We start from the raw sequence: 20,514 nt of genomic DNA, 5'->3' as shown, positions 1-20,514 counted from the left end.
CCCATTCCCCAGGAACTAAGAATCCTCCTCAAGGAGGTGGCCTTGGGTATTTGAGAGCTGCAGCAGCCCTCCTCTCTTCCTAGTTTACCCCACTCACCAGGGACCTCTTTGAGTGGAAGGAGAGCCTGACCCCATTCTAAGCCTCTAAGCACCAGGCATCAGAGCACGTTCACCACAAGGGTTGGGCAAGGGAGAAGAGGTCATTGACGCAAAGAGCCAGCTCAAGCCAGTCAGGCCCAGACCCAGCTGGGGCAATGCCCTGAACTCAAGGTCCCAGGGAAAGAAAGACATGGTTCACACTTCAGAGAGTGTCCAAAGTACATGGTGGTGGAGACTTGTATGGGCGTGAGATGGAGATGGGAGTAGGCGTCATTCATCAGGAAAGGCTTCCTAGAAGTGCATTCTAGAGACATCGGGGACCAAGTGGAAGAGTGAGCTAGCACCATTACACTCATTAGAAGCCCATGCTCTTGCTATTGAACTTGACTTTTAGAGGGCATTGCTTACCAGTCAGACACCCCAGGGTCAAGAGAGGGAAAATCACTTTTGTTGTGGGAGCAGTACTCTTACAGACAGAGCACACCTGCCCCCAGTACTCCTTGGTTATCTGGCACACTGCGAGCTGTGATTTCAGGTGTGTGACAACTATGGACTTTTCCCCTCTCTCACCACCTCCGCCCCAAATACTGTCACCTTCTGCCAGATTAGCAGTGCAGGTAGGTGTGATGTTACCCTCATTCTCACCAGAGCCAAGCAGACCCCAACTACAGATAGGTCTTAGGAGATGCCTTCAGGAACTGCCTGGAAGGGCCTGCAGGCCACAGGTGAGTGACAGTCACACCTGCCTTTACCAGAGTTCATGCTGGACATGGGGACTGGCTTTGGGAACTGTAGGGCATTCTGGCCTCTCCCTCCATGTGTCTGTGTGTCCACTGCCACCTCCATGGCAGAGAGGCCTCTACCTTCACACAGAGAAGAGTGTATGAGAGGGAGGCAGGCCAGTGCAGGGTGTGGCAGGAGGAGATGGTTCGTCTGATGACCCAGGGGGAGAGCAGCATCATGCTGACAGGTTCTCTCCCAGAACACGGGCAAGAAGGCCCTGGTGCAAGCCCCCCGGGGCTGCTTCTCATAGCAGGAGGCCTCCCCGGTGCTCCATAGAGTTCTGTCTGTTACCACCCCAAATTTTCCACCCAGAAGCAGCTGACTGACCCACACCTGACCTTTGGTGAGAAATACCTGCTTACAGGGCCAGAGCCAAATGAACTCTATCCTATCAAACCTTGGAAGAATGATTGAAGTGGGCTGGGTGGAAGGGAGGCAGACAAGACCTGGCGGTTGGCCACCTAGGGTCCTGACTATGAGTGTGCCTGGCTGCAGCCCCCTTCCTTAGGAGCACCAGTCCTGAGTGACTGAGCCCATGAGATTGCCTCCAGCCTCTTCCTGATAAGGACAGTCTTGCCAGAGGAGTGGTTGCTGGAGAAAGGTGGAGGAAGAGCTGTGTGCACTCTACAGGGAGCTTGGAAGAAGCCAGAGGTTCAATGGGCCACATGGCAGAGTCCCAGGATGTTGCTCATAGGCGGATGGCCCTTCTGGAGTCAGGGCTGGGCCTGGAGTATAGGGGAGGCCTCTCAGAGGACCCTGAGGCAGGTGGCAAACGAGGCGGTAGTGTGGCCTTTGATGTCTGCCCTTCTTCCTTGTAAGCTGAGCTGTGTCTCTGGAGAGGAGGAGTCGGCTCCTCTGAATGCAGTCAGGCACGTGTCACTATCATCACACCACCACAGGACAGTGGAACTGTACGGGGCCTATGGGAGGTAAGAGGCCAACCCTCTCTTTTGACAGAAAAGGACACTGAGGATCAGAGAGAGCAAGTGACTTGCCCAGGTGCCAGAACCAGGACCAATATCAACACCGCTAGGCCCCACCTCAAGCTGTGGCAGACACAGCTTGAGACCCCTAATGTCCATGATGGAAGGGTGCAGAGAATCGGGCAGCACTCTCTGCTGTGGGCTGTGGGTGGTGACCTGGCGCTGGACAGGGGAGGTGGTACCAGGTGGGGATCCCTGCCTCATTCCAAAGCTGCCCCTTGGCTATTCCCTCTACTCCCAGCTGAGATTTTCCAGCCCTGCTCCCCCAGGCAATGGCTGGGGAGCCTAAGTGGGTGTGGCAGATGGGGAGGAGCTACCTTGGCCGGGTGAGATCACTGCCCAACTCTCTTCCCCCCAGACAGAGTTTCCGATGGGGGAGTCTGACCATCGCTTTAGAGAAAAGGAGTGCATATCCCTCTTAGGAGGCTCTCACTGGATCCCACTCACCTTCATCCCCCAAGGCCATCACTTAACAAGACTGTGGGCCAGGCCACGGAGCCGTGGCTTGCTCCTCGTGGAGCTCCTAGTATAGCTGAGGGAATAGGACGCAGGGCAGAATGAGACTTGGGCTACCAAGAGCAGGACAGTATGTGTTTAGAGGCAGGAGAGATTGCCTTGTGCAGAGCTGATCAGAAAGGGCTTCCTGGAGTGGGTGAGGTCTTGAGCTTGGCTTCAAAAGATGAGCAAGATTAGAAGGTAGTGGCTGAGGAGGGAAGGCAGGTTTGTCATGGAGGGAGATGTGAGTAAAGTGGTGAGCCTGTCACCATTGGCCATATTTCAAGGACAGCAGGACAGTGAACAGACCAGCTTGTGCAGAGTCGAGGCTGTCCCTTAGGGTGTCCCTGCTGGCCAGTGAAAGGGAGAGGAGGGGGTGGCCCCACTAGGAGCCCCAAATCCAGTTCTGTTTTCTGTGATGCAAAGCCACTTTGCCACTAATAACCCTAATGACACTCTGTCCTCCTGTGGAGCCTGTCATTTGTGGGTCTCCACGCACTCCGAAAACATTAATTAATCCTCACTGGGCCTTTGAGGTTGATCGCTGCTCCCCCTTCACCAGCCAGAGCATGTTAGAGGTGAAAGAATGGGAGGAAGTTTGGTCACTGGTAGGGGCTGGGCTGAGATTTGAATCCAGAGTCCTGTCCTGAATCAATCTCTAATCAGCTGTTGCTGCTAGACTGGGAATGTCGGGATCCTGCCTGTCTCCCCTGAGTGGGAATCTTATCCTTGTGGAACATGGAGTGATGATTCCCTGGGCTGGAATGGCCGTGCTCCAAGGCCCTCCAGACCAAGTCCTGACCTGTAGGTGTTAACCTACCCAAGCAGCAGTGGAGCCACTGGGCTCCCAGGAAGGGGACAGATGAGAGTTTTAGAGCTGTCCCTGCAGGAGTCTGTGGTAGCCCTTCCCTTGGTCCCGGCTGCGGAGGATGTGGAGATAGATGGAGATGACATTCCCCACCTTCTCCTCCAGGAGCTCAGACCTGGTCTCCTCCATGGGCATAGTGGACCTGGATGCAGAAGTGATGCCCTGAGGAACAGGGGTGGATGAAGATCATGGCCATCCCTGTCCTAATCCCCTCCTTTCTCCTCTAGGTTCCATGTATGATGGCTTGGCTGACAATTACAACTATGGGACCACCAGCAGGAGCAGCTACTACTCCAAGTTCCAGGCAGGGAATGGCTCATGGGGATATCCGGTAAGGAACTGCTTCCATCCTAAAAGACCTGGAGTACTTATGGGGATGGTTTGAGGTTTATAGTGGAGAAAACCTGCACCAGTTGCTAAAAAGAGTGATGTAGGCTTTGGTCCGTGAGTTGAGGCTCATCAACTCTGACTAGGTCTGTTGACTTGGCCATTGTTTCATAGGTGGCTCTCGTTTGGGCTGACTGGATATTTTTGAATGTCTCAAATGATAATATTTTAGGAAAAGCATTTTTAAAAGGCATTTAAAAACAAGTCCATTTCCCAGTAGGTCTGATTTGATCATGGATTTGGGAAATGTTTGCATTCTTGAGGTCTATTAATGGACCAGTTTAGATGTTTCTAGGAAAATCCTAAAGGGTCATCTCTGTTCATTCCGTGCCTATGGTCAAAGAGCCAAGAGAACATGTCCACTGCATTGACTCCTGCATATGACACTGCATGCTAGAATGGAGCCTCCCTGACAACCCAGACACATTTGGGTTCAAATTTTAACTCTGCTACTCACTGAGATGTGGCTTTGGGCAAGTTACTTCAAACTTTGGGACTCAGCTTCTTCACATGGAAAGTGGATATAACAAAGAACTTCTGGGGTCATTTTCAGGATTAAATGAACTAATGTACATGAAAAAAGATTACAATAATTCTTAAGATTATTTGTTAAATTAACATGGATAGAGGTTATTTTAGATCCTGTAATCCTGGCTCTGTCTGCTTTCTAAGTGATCTCAATCCACTATACTTCATCTATCCATTTACTGAACAAATATTTATTGAGCCCTAATTCTGTGACAAGCACTGCAGTAGATGCTCAGGATACAACCACACCAGCCAGTGCAGGAATTTTCTGCTGCTCTAAAGTCAGGAGTACTGGGCTAGATGACACCCAAGGTTTCTCCTAGCCTCCAAATTCTATGACTTTCATTTACTTTCGCTGATGCAACATTAGCCTGCATTATTCTTGGGAATTCTTTTGTAAGGCCCTCAAGACATTGTCAGATGGGGATTAAAGGCTGCTTTTCTGTGGGAATCTCCGGTTCTGTCTTGGTGGGGCCTTAGGATGCAGCAGCATTTGCTTTAAGACACAGATGTCTCACAAATATCACTCCTGATTGACTGTCAAAGGTCCTGGGTCCTGGGGAGAGGAGAGGGTGAGGAGTTTATGAGTTTGGTGTTCTTTTGTCATTTGCTTGATTCTTCCATTCCTGAGTTCTTTTGGGGGCTAATTTTGGAGGCTATGTCTTTCTTACATATTACAGCTTGGGGATGAAAGGAGACAATTAACTAGATTTGCTGTGAATTTACTTCCCTCGCTTTTTTCCTGATTCTTGATGGCAAATGACATTCTTAGTGCAAAATAAACCCAGCACACTGAGCCCGGTAAACTGACAGATCAAGCACAGATGTGAATAAAAGGGCTTTGATACAAAGGGTGATGACCAAATTGAGAAAATGGCTTAGGAATGCAGCATAAAGGGATTAGATGAAACCCAAGGAAGGCAGATCACTGCACCAGCAGCCAGAATGGATGATTATGCTGACAGTACAGATGGTACGTGTCTTTACTTAAATGACATTACCAGTTCAGAGCTTAGGAGGCTTAGGTTCTAGTCCTAGTTCTGCCCCTCTCTGGCTCTGTGACTTTAGATAGTTTAATTTCTCTGGGCCTCAGTTTTCTCATCCATAAAAAGGGAATGATGATACTCGTGTGTCTACTTCACTCACGGGTTGATATCAGATGACATTAACTGTGAAGTATTATCAAATGGGTAATGTAACCATGGAAATTTGTAACCAAGAACTGTAAAGGAACTCTTTCGGAGAAGGTGTTTCTAAAGAAAAAAAAAAAATCTTCATTTGGCCCATGTTGAACATTTCACTTCTAGTTAATTAACTCAGTCCTCAGTCATCTCACTAGCTTTTAATGCTCCCAAACTGTCCTCACCCCTCCCTGTGCCCATTTCCTGACAACCAGTGAAAATCTCTTTCCTTCTCCCCACCCTAAGACCCAACCCTCCTTACTCCCTCGCTGGCAGGACTGCAGACATGACTCATGGCAGGGTAGCTGCTGAGGCACGTCCCATCTCCTTTCAGTTCAGGAGAGGCTGTGGGAAGAGGGGAGAACTGAGCACACATGAAGATTTGGCAGAGGGAGGAGGCCAAGTAGGGAGGAAGTGGAATAATTGATATTGGAGCCAGACATATAATCAGATGAAACCTGGGCAAAACCAAACGGGGTCCAGACATAAGGAGAAGGAGAGCAGGCGAAAAGGCAATAGAGATCTGTGGCATGAGATAATCCTATGTCCGTGGGATTTTCCCATGGATGGTACAACTGGCACAGGACGATGTTATTCCTCCCCTCTGGTGAAACCAATATGGCAGCAGAAGGCAGGGAGGGTGGGGAGGAGGGTGTAGTTTGTCTGCACAAGCATCATCAGCATATTTTCAGGAGCTTCTGAGAGCTGATGAAGGATCATTTGCTGTAGATACTTTATATTCACTCGGTCAGCCAACTTGTATTGAGCAATTGCTGGGGCACAGCAGTGAGTGAGGTGCACTACAGAAACGCAGTTGAAAAGAATCTGACTTTGCCCTCAATGAACCTGCAGTCAAGTTAGAAGCACAGAGGTCAACAGACAAATAAGATAAAGGCATTAGTTTCTGTACTGGAGCATAACACCAATACTGCCATTGCTCAGAATATTTCTAGAACCCCTAAAATTTCAGAACTGTCTTCAGCATCAGTTCAAGAGCCAGACAAGAAAACCAGTCTCATTTCTTTATTGTCATGACCTGGGTTTGACCAGAAACAATATTACTCACTTGGAGCACCTCACTCCTCAGATCTGGCTCTAGTTCTAAATATCAAACCATTCTCAAATAGCAAAGCTTTGTCACCTCCTGTACATATCTCATTTAAATATGTAAAGGATCTGTAGGCAATTCCAAAAAGAAGGCTCTAAAAATATTTAAAAAGCAATGGTCATACCTTATAGTTTTACCTTATAGTCTATATCAATAATAGCCTTGTAATTAAAAAACAATCATCATATTATTTATAATCTGTGATTATTCACATCACAAATTGAACGTAGAGAGGCTGTCTTATAATAAAATAAAACTTAAAACAAAGATAGTGTGACACACAAAAAGCATCTAGGGGCTTAAGGAAAATAAAAGACTGCTCCAAAGAAAGTCATTGGCCCAGTCCATGTTCTGCTCTCTGCTGGCCACGCCAGCCTCCTCCTCCTTCAGGCAGAAGGATCTGCTGGAGGACAATGTTGGAACCTCAGAGCCCCACAGACCTCAGGGAGAGGAAGCAGCTGGTGAGATGGAGCAAAAGATGGGGCAGGTTTTAGCCTCGCTGCCTGGTTTCTCAGCTGCATACTCAGCTATGCTGTTCTGGTTCTCAGCACCAAACCTGTAGAATATTAGAGCCCAACACTGTTTGCATTTTACAGTTGAGGAAATGCAGGCCCAGAGAGGAGAAATTACTCCTTGAAGGCCACACAGCTGGTTACTGGTACAGCGGACTAGATCTCTGACCTCCTAACTCCTAACCTAGTGGAGTTTGTTTTCATTACCCCAGACATTTGCACTTCTTATGACTGCCATTCTGTGGGTTTCCACAATCTCAATATTTGAACGTTACAACTAAACACTAAACACTAAAGTTTAGGGATCTGCAAGACACTCATGAGTCTGAATCCCTCCATTTCCTCCCTTCCCATCCCCTCCAACCAGGCCTACTCTCACCATGGGGAGTCAGCCTAGCTCAAAAGAGGCAGGAGAGAGGCTCTGTTTTTCCCTTCCTAGACTCAGGCTGGGTTCACTTGGGTATAAGCATTAATGGGTTTCAGGGCAGGGTTACCAGATAAAATACAACAAAATACAATAATTGAGACATGTCTTAACTTAGAAATTATTTGTTGTTTATGTAAAATTCAAATATAACTACATGCCCCGTCTATCTATTTGTTAAATCTGGCAACCCTCCGTCACCATGTCTCCCCACTCATTCCTGTGATGAAAACAACACTCCTTTACGTGCTCCTCTCCTAGGCTAGGGACCCAGCAGAATTACTTTAGGCTGCAGCATTTCTGGTGAGAAAAGGAGGATTTTTGTCCCATCTTAGTTGTCCTTGTAATATATCCCTTCAATATCTTCCTCTGGGTCAGCAAAGACGAGGATGCGGGGAATAGAGAGCTGGAGCCATGGAAAGGCACAGCCCGTCAACTCCAAAGCTGAAAACAGGCCTTGATCCCATGGGTTTGTCCTCAATGAAGCTGAGGCGTGTGGACAATTTTGATTTCCAGGGAATGGTTCCAGATTAAGATGACACTCCTTTTGTCTATCATCTTCAGCTCCAAAGGGTTTACTTATTTTTAAATCAAGAAGTGCACCCTGAGCACTTCTTCTGGGAGTCCTACCAAGTAAAAAGTTCTTAGGTGGCGGATTGCCCTACACCACCCTGCTCAGGATCTAATCAGTAGAGAGGAAAACCACTGAGGCATCATCAGAGGGAGGTCTGGAACAGGGTGACCATGGTGACTGCCACATTGAATCACTCAGTTAAATCCAGCCTGGCATGCCTAAGAGTGAGAACTCCCAGAATATAACAAGGGAGAATTCTGTCTTTGTCTTGGCGTTGTCCTATTCATTGACCCCATTTCTCCTCTTTAACGCAGGACTTACTAGCAAATCTTTCTTCCAGCTTCTTCTCAGTTGTACTTGCCTAACTGATATGTCTGTATTTGACGATCCCATTGTGACAGAGTCTTGTGGACAATGTGCTAGGGGCCCTTACCCTTAGGAGAACTGATCTTGGCCACCCTAGACCTGAAGAAATGTGGATGAAGCCTCTGTTACAGATGAGAGGACTGGGGTTGCATCACACTCCAGCAGGGGATGGGAAAGCCAAGCACAGTGCTCCCCAGGTTGGTGGTTCACCCTCAGTCACAGCCATGCTAATCGAGTGTCCACAAGGGCAGAGCCATGGGCCAGGTACTGCAGAGGGGCTGCCGGGGAGAAACACGGTAGGACTCCTACCCTAGCAGCAGCAGAAACGGACTGTCCTTACCAATCCGCAGTCAACAGAGGCCATGCCCAGAGACAGCCCGGTATGGAGGAATAAGCCCTGGACTTTGGCCAGGAACTTCACTAGCCATGTGACTCTTAGTCAAGTCTGCTCCTTAACTAGCTGTGTGACTCTAGTCAAGTTCTTAATCTAGCTGAACCTCAGCTTGCTTATCTCTGAAATGGATGAAAATTCCTATCTCAAAGAGCAGTATGAAGTTTATGGATGTGACATACCAGATCAGCAGTGGGAGGCGTGGATTCCAGTCTCAGCTGGGCTGCTAAAAACTGAGGGATCTGGAGTGGACTTCACCTCTCTAGACCCTGGCTTTCTCAACTATGGAGCAAGGCAATTGGACTAAAGCACAGCCAAGGACTCACTTAGGGTTGCATGTGGCTTGAGAGCTGACTCTGAGTAGCTACAGGGAGCTAAAGTCTGTGTGCTGGTCCCTCCAGGGTCAGAGGTAGTGTTAATTCCTCCAGCCCAGATTTTTGCTTCAAGCCTACAGATGGATAAAAGCTTCTTAATTTCCTCTTTGCTTTCATCTGAGCACTCCAGCCACCAGGAAAACAGCAGTTAATTAGCCCTTGCAACAGGATGGAAAGATGGTAGGACTTCATTTACTTTAGCTTCACAGACAGGGAAACTGATGCTTAACAAGTAGCTCTGCTGAGTAACTACCCTAACTTAAAACAGACCCAACTCCCTCTTTCCAAACCATGTGTCTCAGCTCCAAATGCCACTTTCTAGGTGTATGAGCTGGGTTCCTTTGGCAGTGCCTGCCGGGCCTCTCGTCTTTTCTTGAAAAGTCCAGGTGAGGGACTGATAGTAGACCACAGCCTCCTACTCCCAGGCAGGCATGGATCCTGCTCCAAGAGGGAGCAATTGATGTGTTTGCCAACTCAGTGTCCCCGCTGCCAGCTCATGACTCACCCCCACCCAGCCCTGGGAGATAGGAGGGTCCTACAAGGGCCCCAGGCTCTCACCCCAACAAGAAGAGGCAATGATCCTACTTGCCAAGGGACAGAATGTGCCTCTGAGAGAAAATGGAGGCGAGTGAGCGGGAGCGGGCGGGCCGGCTCCAGGGGCACCCCTCCCTGTGGAAGGAGCATGCCGTGTGCTTTCACAGACAAACTGCTGCCACTGGGACACTCCCTGTATTAAACTGAAGGAGAAGCCTATGGCAAACATTGGTGTCTGGGTACTCCTTGGGAGGGGCCCTCCTTTCTAAGCCACAGTCCATCAGAGTGGCTCTGCTTCCCCTAAGAAGCTTCTGTTGCCCTTAGGGTTGGGCTGAGCTCGGGGAGCTTCCTTTCTGGGCTTGCTCTCTCCTCCATGGCAGGTGAGTTGAGGCTCTGCCTCCTGGCTGAGGACTGGGTAAGCCAGGGAGGCCCCTTTAGAGCCCAGAGAGAATGTGGAGAAAAGGAAGAAACATTGGTGTGAGGGCTGGTTCCCCGTGACTGTGTTGGGGACTCCTCTTCTGTTGGGCCTCAGGCTTATCATCAGCAAGACTAGATGGTGGCTCAGACCACCTCCTTGTAACTCTGACGTCTGGCTTCTGTGTCCCTCTTTTGGGGAGAGAAGTCAGAGAATGGCCCCATGTCAGCAGCATGGGCTTGCAAAGGGAGGAGGACACGGTTCCAGTGAACAAATGCAAGTGGTGTCCTCCAAGGGCAAGCTCCAGGTGCAGGAAGTCGGGATCGGCTCCTGGAGGAGCTGAGCTTTGAACTGAGTGTGCAAGGAGAGAGGGCTGCCCTTGGCAGACAGGATGGAGGGCAGAGCAAGAATGCCCCTAGGTCTGGACTGTGGTCTGAGAGTACCTTGCTGACTGTTCACAAAGAATAGGCATCCCCCCAAGGAGGGCAACTGGTTTCATGTTGCCAGCTCCTGAGGTCTCCTAAGCCTCCCAGGCCTTCATCACAAACTCACAACAATGCTCCTCAGGGCTGAGTGAGCACGCTGGCCCCTCCATCCTCCTGCCCCAGGGAGGAGCACCAGACCCAGGAGAGGGCAGACTCCCACCAGTCACTGTCCTGATAGTGTGGACCCTTGTAGGGGAATGGAGAGGGAAGGCCAGGGCAATTTGGTCAGGATGTGCAGGGAGACTCGTCACTGCTAAGGGACTCAGTGTGGCAGCTGCTTAGCAAGTGGGGAGCACCAAGCTTTGGCAGCCCAGGATGCGATCAGCAGCGGATCCTTCTCAGGATGTCTGCAGGAAGGAACTCCACTCTCCCCAGAGACAACAGAAGCCAGTTCTCCTTCCTTTAGCTTCACTAATCAACAAGTCTTCCTCCATCATTTCCATTCATGTTGCGTAGAGCTCTGAGTTGATGGCTAGGCTGGGAACACTTATGCTTGGATGGGCCTGGGGCTCGATTTCTTCCATTCTGATGAGATACTGTGAGGCAGACAATTCCCTGGCCACGGAGAATGGAATTCTGTCTTCTCCGGAGAAGGAAGCTTCTGGATGAGTCGGCTGTTGCTCTCTCCCCTTCTCCCCTAATATGAAACTTTAGAGAGAAGATTTGAAGAATCAAGGATAATTATAAACTTTTTTATTTTGCCCCAGCAGAAATTGGTGGAGTTTCATTTTGGGCTTTTTTTTTTCTTTTGGCCCTGACAAAAACTAATCTACTCAACCAACAAGTATTTAAAGTCCTTACGCTATAGTTGAAAACAAATAACAGACAAAACAACAGCACAAGAAGATATAATTAAAAGCTAAATTTTGCAGCACACGCTAACTTAAACCTCTCCAGGCCTCGGTTTCCTCATCTGTCACTGAAGGCGTGGGACCAGATGACCTCCAAGCCTTGCTTCCCCAGCTTCAGTTCTGAGTCTTGGACATCTGGGGAGGGGGTCTTGGGATCTGGATGAGCCACAGGTGGTGGCTTTCGAGCCTGTTTCAGCTGCGCTGTGTCCTCAGTCAGCTCTCAAGGGAGAAGTGCTCCAACCCGCGGCACCTGGTTATTTAATAATCCCTTGAATTAGTGTAGCATTTTGAACTTGTACAAACTGCTTGTGTTTTCATCTCCTGACTTGATCCTTCAGTCTTTGTGAGCTCAGTAGGTGGACCAAGCTTTGTTATTCTCATTTTATTTGTAGGGAAATCAAACCACAGAAAAGTGTAGGGGCTTGCCTGTGACCTCACAGATAGATCTGGCAGAACTGAGTCTGGACCCCAGTGGACTTTGAGCAGGGTGTGAAGAGCAAGAGGAGGGAGGGACCTAGAAGGGCAGGGGGAGAAGTGGGCCAAGCCTCTCCTGCTGGCCAAGTTTCGAAGCCAGCAAGCAGGGCATGGGATTAAGTCATCAAAATACAGTCCTGGGGAGATCTTCTGGTGCCTTATTTCTGCTTTGAGAGTTTTCCTTTTGTCACTAGACTCAGCAAGACAAATGCAGCAGAATTTCCCAAGCGGGTGGAAGAGCCGTCCCCACCCTTTGCAAGGGTGAGGCTCTACTTTCTCCCCCAGGGCCCTGGCATGTCTCTACGGAGGCCTGCCTGCCCCAGGAGAGCAAACTCAGCTGAAAACAAAATCAGATCAGGCACGGGGAGGGGACGGGGGATCTGTAGAGACACAGGTGGGGAGAAAAGCAGCTCTAGACCCGGAGCCCCTCCCCTCCCGCCCCCACAGGGTGCCCAAGGGCGAGGCCTGGAAGGGGATGAAGACAGGCTGGGAAGGAGGCTGCTTGTGACTTCAGCAAGGGGTGAATCGCAGACTGCCGAACTGCCGAACTGCCTTCCTTCAGAAGAAGCCTTACAGGGCATGCTGTGGTTGGGGAAACTGAGGTTCAGAGAGGCGAGGCGACGGCCTGAGGCTGCGCGACGGCCTGAGGCTGCGCGACGGCCTGAGGCTGCACAGCTAGGCAGGGGAGACCAAGACTGGAGCGTGGTCTCCTGACTCCTGGCTCAGGGTTTCTGGTCACACTGACACATCATGGTACTTTTGCCACTACGGGCAGTCATGTTTCCCAGACCTTCATCGTTTGCATTCTGCTGTCACAATTTTTGCAAAATCATACCAACTATTATTTACTTATTTTTAAGGGAATTACTTATCAGTTCCAGTGCACTTATTTATTTATTCATGTATTTATTTTAGAGACAGGGTCTCACTATATTGCCCAGGCTGGTCTTAAACTCCTGGATTCAAGCAATCCTCCCGCCTCAGACTTCCAAGTAGCTGGAACTATAGGCACGTGCCAGTTTTAGAGATGGGGTCTCACTATGTTGCCCAGGCTGGTCTTGAACTCCTGGATTCAAGCAATCCTCCCACCTCAGACTTCCAAGTAGCTGGAACTACAGGCATGTGCCACCATGCCCAGCTATTCCAATGTATTTATTTTGAAAGGAAACTTTGTATCACTCACCCAAATGACAAAAACCGGTATCTTTTGCCACAAATGAAGGCTAACCACAACCTTGGTAATCAATTATAATAAATAGAATAAAAACATAACATTAATTCTAGCTAGGTACTTTTACCTGGCAGAAAAGTTTTGTTTTTTTGTTTGTTTGTTTGTTTGTTTTATTTTGTTTTTTCTTAAAAACAGAGGTTGGCAAATATTAAATAAATATATTAACACCCAGCTAGACTTTCTCCCTGTGGTAATCAAAATGGGAAAAAGAAGTCCTTTCTATGAGTTTCAGTGTTAGTTATTGCTGTGTCCTTGATTTCCCTGGAGTCACCCCCCAGCCACCAGTAGTGCGTTGCCAGCACTTGGGGGAGATTCCGGGTCATATGCTAATGGCTCAGGATAATTTTCCCGAAGCAGGCAAGGTAGGAGAGCTGAGGTCCGAAGAGCAGAGCCATGAAGTAGAGCCCTCTCCCCTCACCGAGGTGACCTGCCCCACGCCTGGCTGAACACTTTTTTAACTGGCGCATTTAAGGTGGATGTTTCTGACTGAGCACCTACAGTTCTCTGGACTCACCAGGGCATGCTGGGTGCTATGCCCTGTGGGAGGATTGCCCTCTGTGGCCAACCTGGAGAGGGCCCCCAGGAAGTCCCTAAGCTTCTTTCGTATCTATTCAGCTCTCAGGAGGCCCCACAGTGCTGGGATCTGAGTTGGGGTGCTCACGGGTAGCCAGGGACCCATCCTTCCCTCCTCCTCCTTCCTGGCCACCCCAGAAGCTCAGCAAGACTGGACTAATTCCAGAAGATCCAGGGCTCAGCTTCAGGTACCAGCTTTAACACGAGTCCCTGTTTTCTCAGCCGAAGTTGTGTGTGCTCAGTGGTGCGTTTAGAGTACCACTAAGGGTGGCTGGAGAGGAACCAAACAGTCACATTCCCATCACTCACTGCACCTTCATTCTCATGGTCCTGGCCAGGACAGAACAGTTATCATGACCACAAGATCTCCTTGCCCACAGGCCTGGCATCCCTTGGGACAGATGGTCTTCCAGCCCAGGTCTTTGGGCATTAGAATTGTGACACACAGCTAAGCAACTACACACTTCTTAAATGCCTTCAAGAACCTCCCACAGTTGGCTCAAAGAAGAAGTGCTGGCACCTCCTGTGTCTAGAACCACTGGGGATGGGGTCTTCCAGGAGTCGGGGCCAGCAACTGGCCAGAGATGCTAGAGTTTCTGTAGAGGGCCCCCTAGCTATAGAGACTCTTTGCCCTGTAGGCTTTGTTTGTGTCACCAGACTCTGGTAGCTGAGTGGCTGGAAGAAAATCACTGTAAGAGACACCAAAGACCTGAGTCCTGGCTTAGGGTCTGCCCCATCTTAGCTGCGTGGCCTTGGACCAGCCTAAAGTTCTCTGAGCTTAATATGCTCACAAACAGAACAAAGCTGCTGCTCTCTGCCCTGCCACCTCATTGGCCAGCTGGGAGATAATCACAAGGTGATGAACGGGGAAGCCCTCTGCACACTGGGAAGTGCCACACCAGTGATGGTGTTCAGGATATGATCAAGCAACTTCCAAAGACCTTCCCTACCTGAGTCCACTTTGGGCATGGGATGTGTGTCCCACGTGGGCAGGTGGGGAGTGCATATAGAAGTGTGTGTCCGTGTGTGTGAGCATGCATGCACGCATGTTCCTCTTCCAAAGGTGAGATCTCTTACCCAAGCACTGAAGGGCCCAGTCAAGTGTCTCTCCCTTCATGTAAAATTCTTGACTAACAGGCCAGGCACAGTGGCTCACACCTGTAATCCCAGCACTCTAGGAGGCTGAGGCAAGAGGATAACTTGAGGCCAGAAGTTTGAGACCAGCCTGGGCAACATAGGGGGACCCTGTCTCATAAAACAGTTAAAAATCAGCTGGGCATGGTGGTGTGCACCTGTGGTCCCATCTGCTTGAGAGGCTGAGGTGGAAGGATTGTTTCAGCCCAGGAGGTCGAGGCTGCAGTGAGCCATGATGGCAGCACTCCACTCCAGCCTGGGCTACAGATCTGTCTTAAACAAGCAAACAAACAAAAACTGTAACCAGCAGGAGTGGTTTCTTTCCACTGTTGGGTCTCCAGGGACCTCTTTTCTGGGCCAGGTAAGCACCTGCCCTTCAGGATGCTGCCACCTCCCAGCCTTTGGCCCTCCTCTTCCCAGGGCTGGGAAGCACCTCCTGTTCCAGTGCGTGGGGTGGCTGGGGCCAGCCAGCCTCTCCCTCCAATTTCCCAGTATAGGGTGGGGGGCATCTGGCCCAGTGTGATCTTCCTGACCCTCAAGGGTGCTCTTCTGAGGTGCTGGCTCGTCATCCAGGACTCCAGGAGTTATTTCATATCAGAACAGCCCCCTCAGCTTTCCCTCTTCATGATGAACCATCACTGGGACAATTGAACCAGCCTCTGGGTTTGAAAGCCAGGAGCTATGACCTCAGAACATGGAGCTCCTGGAGGGCAGAATGACCATGCCTTCCACTTCTCTGGGGTCATGGAAGGGAGATGGCTGAGGGCCAGGGGTCCTCCACCACTCGGGCTGTGAGAGCTGCGTCTGAAGTGGCAAACGCCTGCCAGGGATTTCCCTTCCAAAAGGAAACAGACATGTCTGTGTATGAAACCTTAGGTTCTTGTTTCCAAACCCATCCTAGCAGTGTTCAGAGCTGAGAAAAACCTATTTCTCAGGTGTAGAGGGGGGAAGGTAAAACAGAAACATTTCGGAAAACCTGTTTTTTCCCACAGTGCAGTAAATAGGCAAGGAGCAGGAAGTGGAGACAGAGCTGGTGCAGGAGCTGGCATAGTTGCATGTTGATGGAGCACCAGGTGTCGGCTGGGCACTGGGCTGCACAAGTGCATGTTGTCCCCACACCAGGCTTAGGAACTGCCATGGACCTGACCTTTGCAGGCAGGCTTAGAGCCTGGAGCCCAAGAGTCTAAGATGCCTTCTTTATCCCAGAATTGTGGCCTCACTGGAGAAAGAAGCATCTTCCCGAAAGACCTGCAAGCTACAAAATTTTATAGGATATTTTCTACTTAGAAAAGTTGTCCTCAGTTATCCATAGACATTTGTTAATACTGGCATGATTGAAGTATGCTCACAGTTTCTGCTTTTCAAAGCTTATAAGGGATACTGACCATTATTAACCAGATCTCTGGGGAAGTCTCTACTCTGAGGATGGGCACCAAAACTTTTACATTTTTTTTTTTTTGAGACGGAGTCTTGCTCTGTCACCCAGGCTGGAGTGCAGTGGCGCAATCTCAGCTCACTGCAAGCTCCACCTTCTGGGTTCATGCCATTCTCCTGCCTCAGCCTCCCGAGTAGCTGGGACTATAGGCGCCCACCACCGTGCCTGGCTACTTTTTGTTTTTTTGTATTTTTAGTAGAGATGGGGTTTCACCGTGGTCTCGATCTCCTGACCTCGTGATCCACCCGCCTCGGCCTCCCAAAGTGCTGGGATTATAGGCATGAGCCACCACACCTGGACTACATTTTTTTAACATTTAAAAAATTCAGGTGGCAACATGTACCTGCACTGGGCATCAGGGTGTTTATGGCTTCTGCTGTGCCTTCTCTCAGTGGACACTTAGCGACTTCAGTTCAGTAGCACTTAGCAATTACCTTCTGGAGTTCTCACCTGGGTGGGCACTGCTGGTCTCGGGGTGCTGGTGATGGCATTGTGGGTGCAGCTCCCTCTGCCTTTGAGGACCCACAGTGAGGCACACCCACACACCTCCTCCAAGGCCAAATGGGATTGCTCTGTGTCCAGGCGTCAAGGCTTCTGAGCAATGGGGCTGCTCTGCCCAAAGCAGTATTCCAGGAAAAGAAAGGAGGGCCAGCCCAGGGTGGAACCCCCTGCTTCTCAGAGAAGGAGCCGTGCCCAGAGGAGTCAGGAGGCAGGGATCGACACTTCCCCTGCTGAAGTCCCATCTGTTGTGACTCAGGCCTCAGTGGTTCCCATGCTGACTCAGACTGCTGAATAAGCAGGCACCCCTACCCCTTTGGGAAGATTCTCGACCGCCTGAAGCCCTGTGTGCCCCATTCTCGGCAGCCTTGCTTGGGGAGCACCTGTGCTCTCCAAACCCCTAGAGAGGGTACAGCAGAGCTGCTAAGCCACATGCGAGGTGCCCCTTGTGATGGGTCAGCTCTGCCCAATCTCCCAGTCCTGACTGAAATCCCAGCAAGATGAACAAGGGTCGCTACATGCCTACTACATGAGAGCCCCTCATCTGGGCACTGAGTGGGGAGTGGCAGGTACTAGGCAAGTCGCAAATGGAACCTGTCTTTGAAAGGCTTCTAATCAAGGTTATTTCTCCAGCAAGCCCTCACCAGGCCTGAGAGGCACGAGGACTCCCTTTCATGAAAAGGGCCTTGGGAGATCACGCTGCTGAAGATGGCCCTGTTGGACACTGCTGGGTGTGTGACTTGGCAAGCAGACCAGGGTGTGTCTCGCTGGAGAACCGGTTTGGCCAGCCCCACCCTGCTGGCAGAAGCTTGGTTTCAAAATGGGCTAATAGCTGGGGACACAGACACTCTTTTCATCATACCCAGCTCCCAAGGAGTCCGGCAGCTTCTGTCTGTCCAGCTAGAGTTGGATAGAATTCTCTGGGCTCAACCACCCAGCTGCTTTGCTCAGGTCAAGCGGTAAAGGGAAGCATTCTGGACATCACAGCTGGACCCCATGCCGTGCACCGGCACAGGCTGCCTCACCCTGCCTAGAACGGCCCTACTTACCGCCAGCCCACTTTACTCATGGTGCCTTCTCTCTCTTCTGTACCCTGGAGGCCATGGGAACTGCAGTGCTGTCAGCATCCTGAATCTCCACCCCTAGCACAAATTCTCACAGTCACAGTCCACCTTTCACTGAGCTCTTGTTGTGAGCTCAGCCCTGTTTTAGGCATAATTAAGGGCATCTTTGCCCTGGAGAGCTCAGGGAAATGACAGAAACCTACATTAGCAACTAGAAAACAAACAAGACCGGAGGCCCCTGGCTTTAAGGGCAAATAATTCCAACTCTGGTCGTTATGGAGACAGGGCTGGGTTAGAACAGGCCTTTTGGAGATGACAGGTGGAGAAGAGGCCTTAGATAAATGTAGGATTTGGGAGGCTGCAGGTGAGGAAAAGCTGTCCAGGGTGGAGGAGCATCTGAACAGAAGCAGGGAGCCTGGGATGTGGCTGAGGTCATGGGGCAGCTTAGAGGGGTGTGCTGGGGAGGGGAAGAGATGGCTGGACAGGCAGGGTGGGGCTGGGCTGGGGAGTTTGTCTTGTAAGGAGCAGACACTGTAGGTTCTCCAGCACGGCAAGGGCTGATGAAAGCTTTCCCTGAGGAAGGTGGAGTGATGGCATCGCAAGGCAGGGACCAGAGCCCTGGGGGCTGGGCAGGGGCCAGTGGGGGGCACTGGAGTGGCCTGGTGGTAAGCTGATTGGACCCGGAGTCAGAGCCTGGGCAGTAGGGGTGTAAAAGAGGGGAGTCAGTAAGGACTCTCTAATGGAAGGACAGGAGGATGCCATCTCTTTTTGGATGGTTAGTTACTGCCCTATCCGATGATTTGGGCAATCTGGAGCTTTTCCAGCTTTCGGGGCCACTCCACACTGAATGGCTCTCTCAAGGGGCAACTGGTCATATTCAGTTCTTTGAGGCCCTGGATCTGGGGCTTATATTGCTTCACTGAGACTGTCTCCTTGCCTATAAAGGAGGGGTTGGCCTCTGAGAGCTTCCTGACTTAATGAGGGACAGGAATAGAGGGGAGCTTTCAGTGTGGGGTTGAAACACCCCCCTTCTCCAAGAAGGAAGGGGAGAAGGGGAATTACACAAGCAGGCGGCAAAGCGGGGAGTGGCTGGGGGGCTCCTAGCTAAAAGCAGCTTTTCCTGGCTCACCTCAGGCTGTGGGACCCCTCAAAAGCCCCACTGGTCTCCCAAGTGAAGAAACATGTCTCTCAGAATGCTCTGGATTTCTGTCTGGCTGTCCAGTCTAGCCTGCTGTCTGGCAGAGTGACCAACTCTGCTCTCAGGAAATTGAGTTTTCAGCCTCTGGAATGTTCTGATCCATGGGATAACCAGACAAGAGGTTGTGTGTGTGTGTCACTGTCCTTTGTATTCAAACAGCCAGACGCTGCCAGCAGATTGCTATCTGAGTGTGGGGGTGTGGCTGGGAGAGCCGGCATTGGCGATGAAGCTCTCCCACCTGCAGCGGGCGCACGTGCACTGCCCATGCATCCTCTTCTGGCTGCAGCTGCTCTCTCGGGACCTGGAAGACAGTGTTTGGAAATGTGTGGGGACATTTTGCAATGACTGTGAGGCATTACTGGCATTTAGAACCTGGAGGCTGGGGCACTAAACATCCTGCCATGCTTGGGACAGCCTATACAAAGAATTGTCCTGCCTCAGGTGCCGACAGCACCCACGTAAAGAGACACTGCACCATTCATCATAAAGCCTGGCTTCACTCGAAGTGCCCCATCTGGGCAGACCATGCTCCCCCACTTTTCTGAGACATATTTAGACCTGTTCTATGTCTGTGGGGTGAGACTAGCATGGGGCTCTGATACTGGTGCATACACCTTTCCTGGGCTGTCTTGGCTTCCTGGGTTCATCCTCTCTCTTATGACACCTGGTATCCCATTTAGGTATGTCACGGGTAACATAAAATCTCTCCTTTAGGAACCAAGTCCTAAGGCAGCCAGCCTGTGCCCAATCTAAGAGTCAGAGGGATACGATGTCCCTACCGAGCAAACACTCATGTCGTGGACTGTCCTGAGTGCTTTACTAACATTAGTTCATTGGATTCTCCCAACAATCCTCTATGTTGGCTATAATTATACTAGTTTTACAGATGGAAAAACTGAGGCACGTTGGGCTTAAGTAATTGCCCAAGGCCACCCATTGGGCAACTGACAAGGCCAGGCAGGCTGGCTCCAGAGTCTGTGTTCTTGACCTTGGGTCTTCCTCCACTTTGTAGATCTTAGCCCAGTGAGCTGGAGGAAGCACCTGGATTCCCAGGCAGTTGCTGCCATTTCAGCCTTCAAGGCTGCAGGCTTCATCCAGGTCCCAGGCCAATTTGTGCAGGGAGAGCTGGTGGCAGTTCACCTCCTCGTGCCTTGGAGGGAATCCAGGCCCCCTCATGGTACTTGGGGAGGACGGGGTCTGAGAGGAGGCTTTACTCCTGCTTGTCAAAGTGACAGCAAAGGGCCATGATGATGGGAGAGAGTCATACCCAGCTGTCCTCAGGCAGCACAGCCCACCAGCACCATGACACTAGGAGCTGGGGTGGGGTTCCCAGGAATGGGTGACGCCACTGGGGTGTGGCTGATGGTGGGAGGCTGGGAAATGCAGTCCCACGGGGACATCTCTGCCTTCCCCACCTTGCTCGCTCCCCTGCAGGTGCAGCCAATGCCCATTCCCTGTGGGCAGCCCACCCTTGCTGAGACTTGGCAAGGCTGCCAGCTGCTCCTTTTCCCAGCACAGGAAAGCAAAGCCCAAAGCCTCTGAGAGGCTC

General features: G+C 50.7%; 1 protein-coding gene across 1 annotated transcript in view; it reads left to right on the top strand.

The window, feature by feature from the left end:
- Positions 1-20,514, top strand: part of PKP1 (plakophilin 1) — a 49,663-nt gene that overhangs the window by 7,165 nt on the left and 21,984 nt on the right. Inside the window, exon 2 of the mRNA XM_003823039.5 lies at positions 3,456-3,559. Coding sequence (XP_003823087.4) covers positions 3,456-3,559 — 104 coding nt within the window. The remainder of the gene's footprint in view (positions 1-3,455; positions 3,560-20,514) is intronic.

This window comes from Pan paniscus, chromosome 1, assembly GCF_029289425.2.
Source record: "Pan paniscus chromosome 1, NHGRI_mPanPan1-v2.0_pri, whole genome shotgun sequence".
Taxonomy (NCBI): domain Eukaryota; kingdom Metazoa; phylum Chordata; class Mammalia; order Primates; family Hominidae; genus Pan; species Pan paniscus.
Note: the sequence above shows the minus strand (reverse complement) of the source record. Positions and strands in the feature narration are given on the sequence as shown.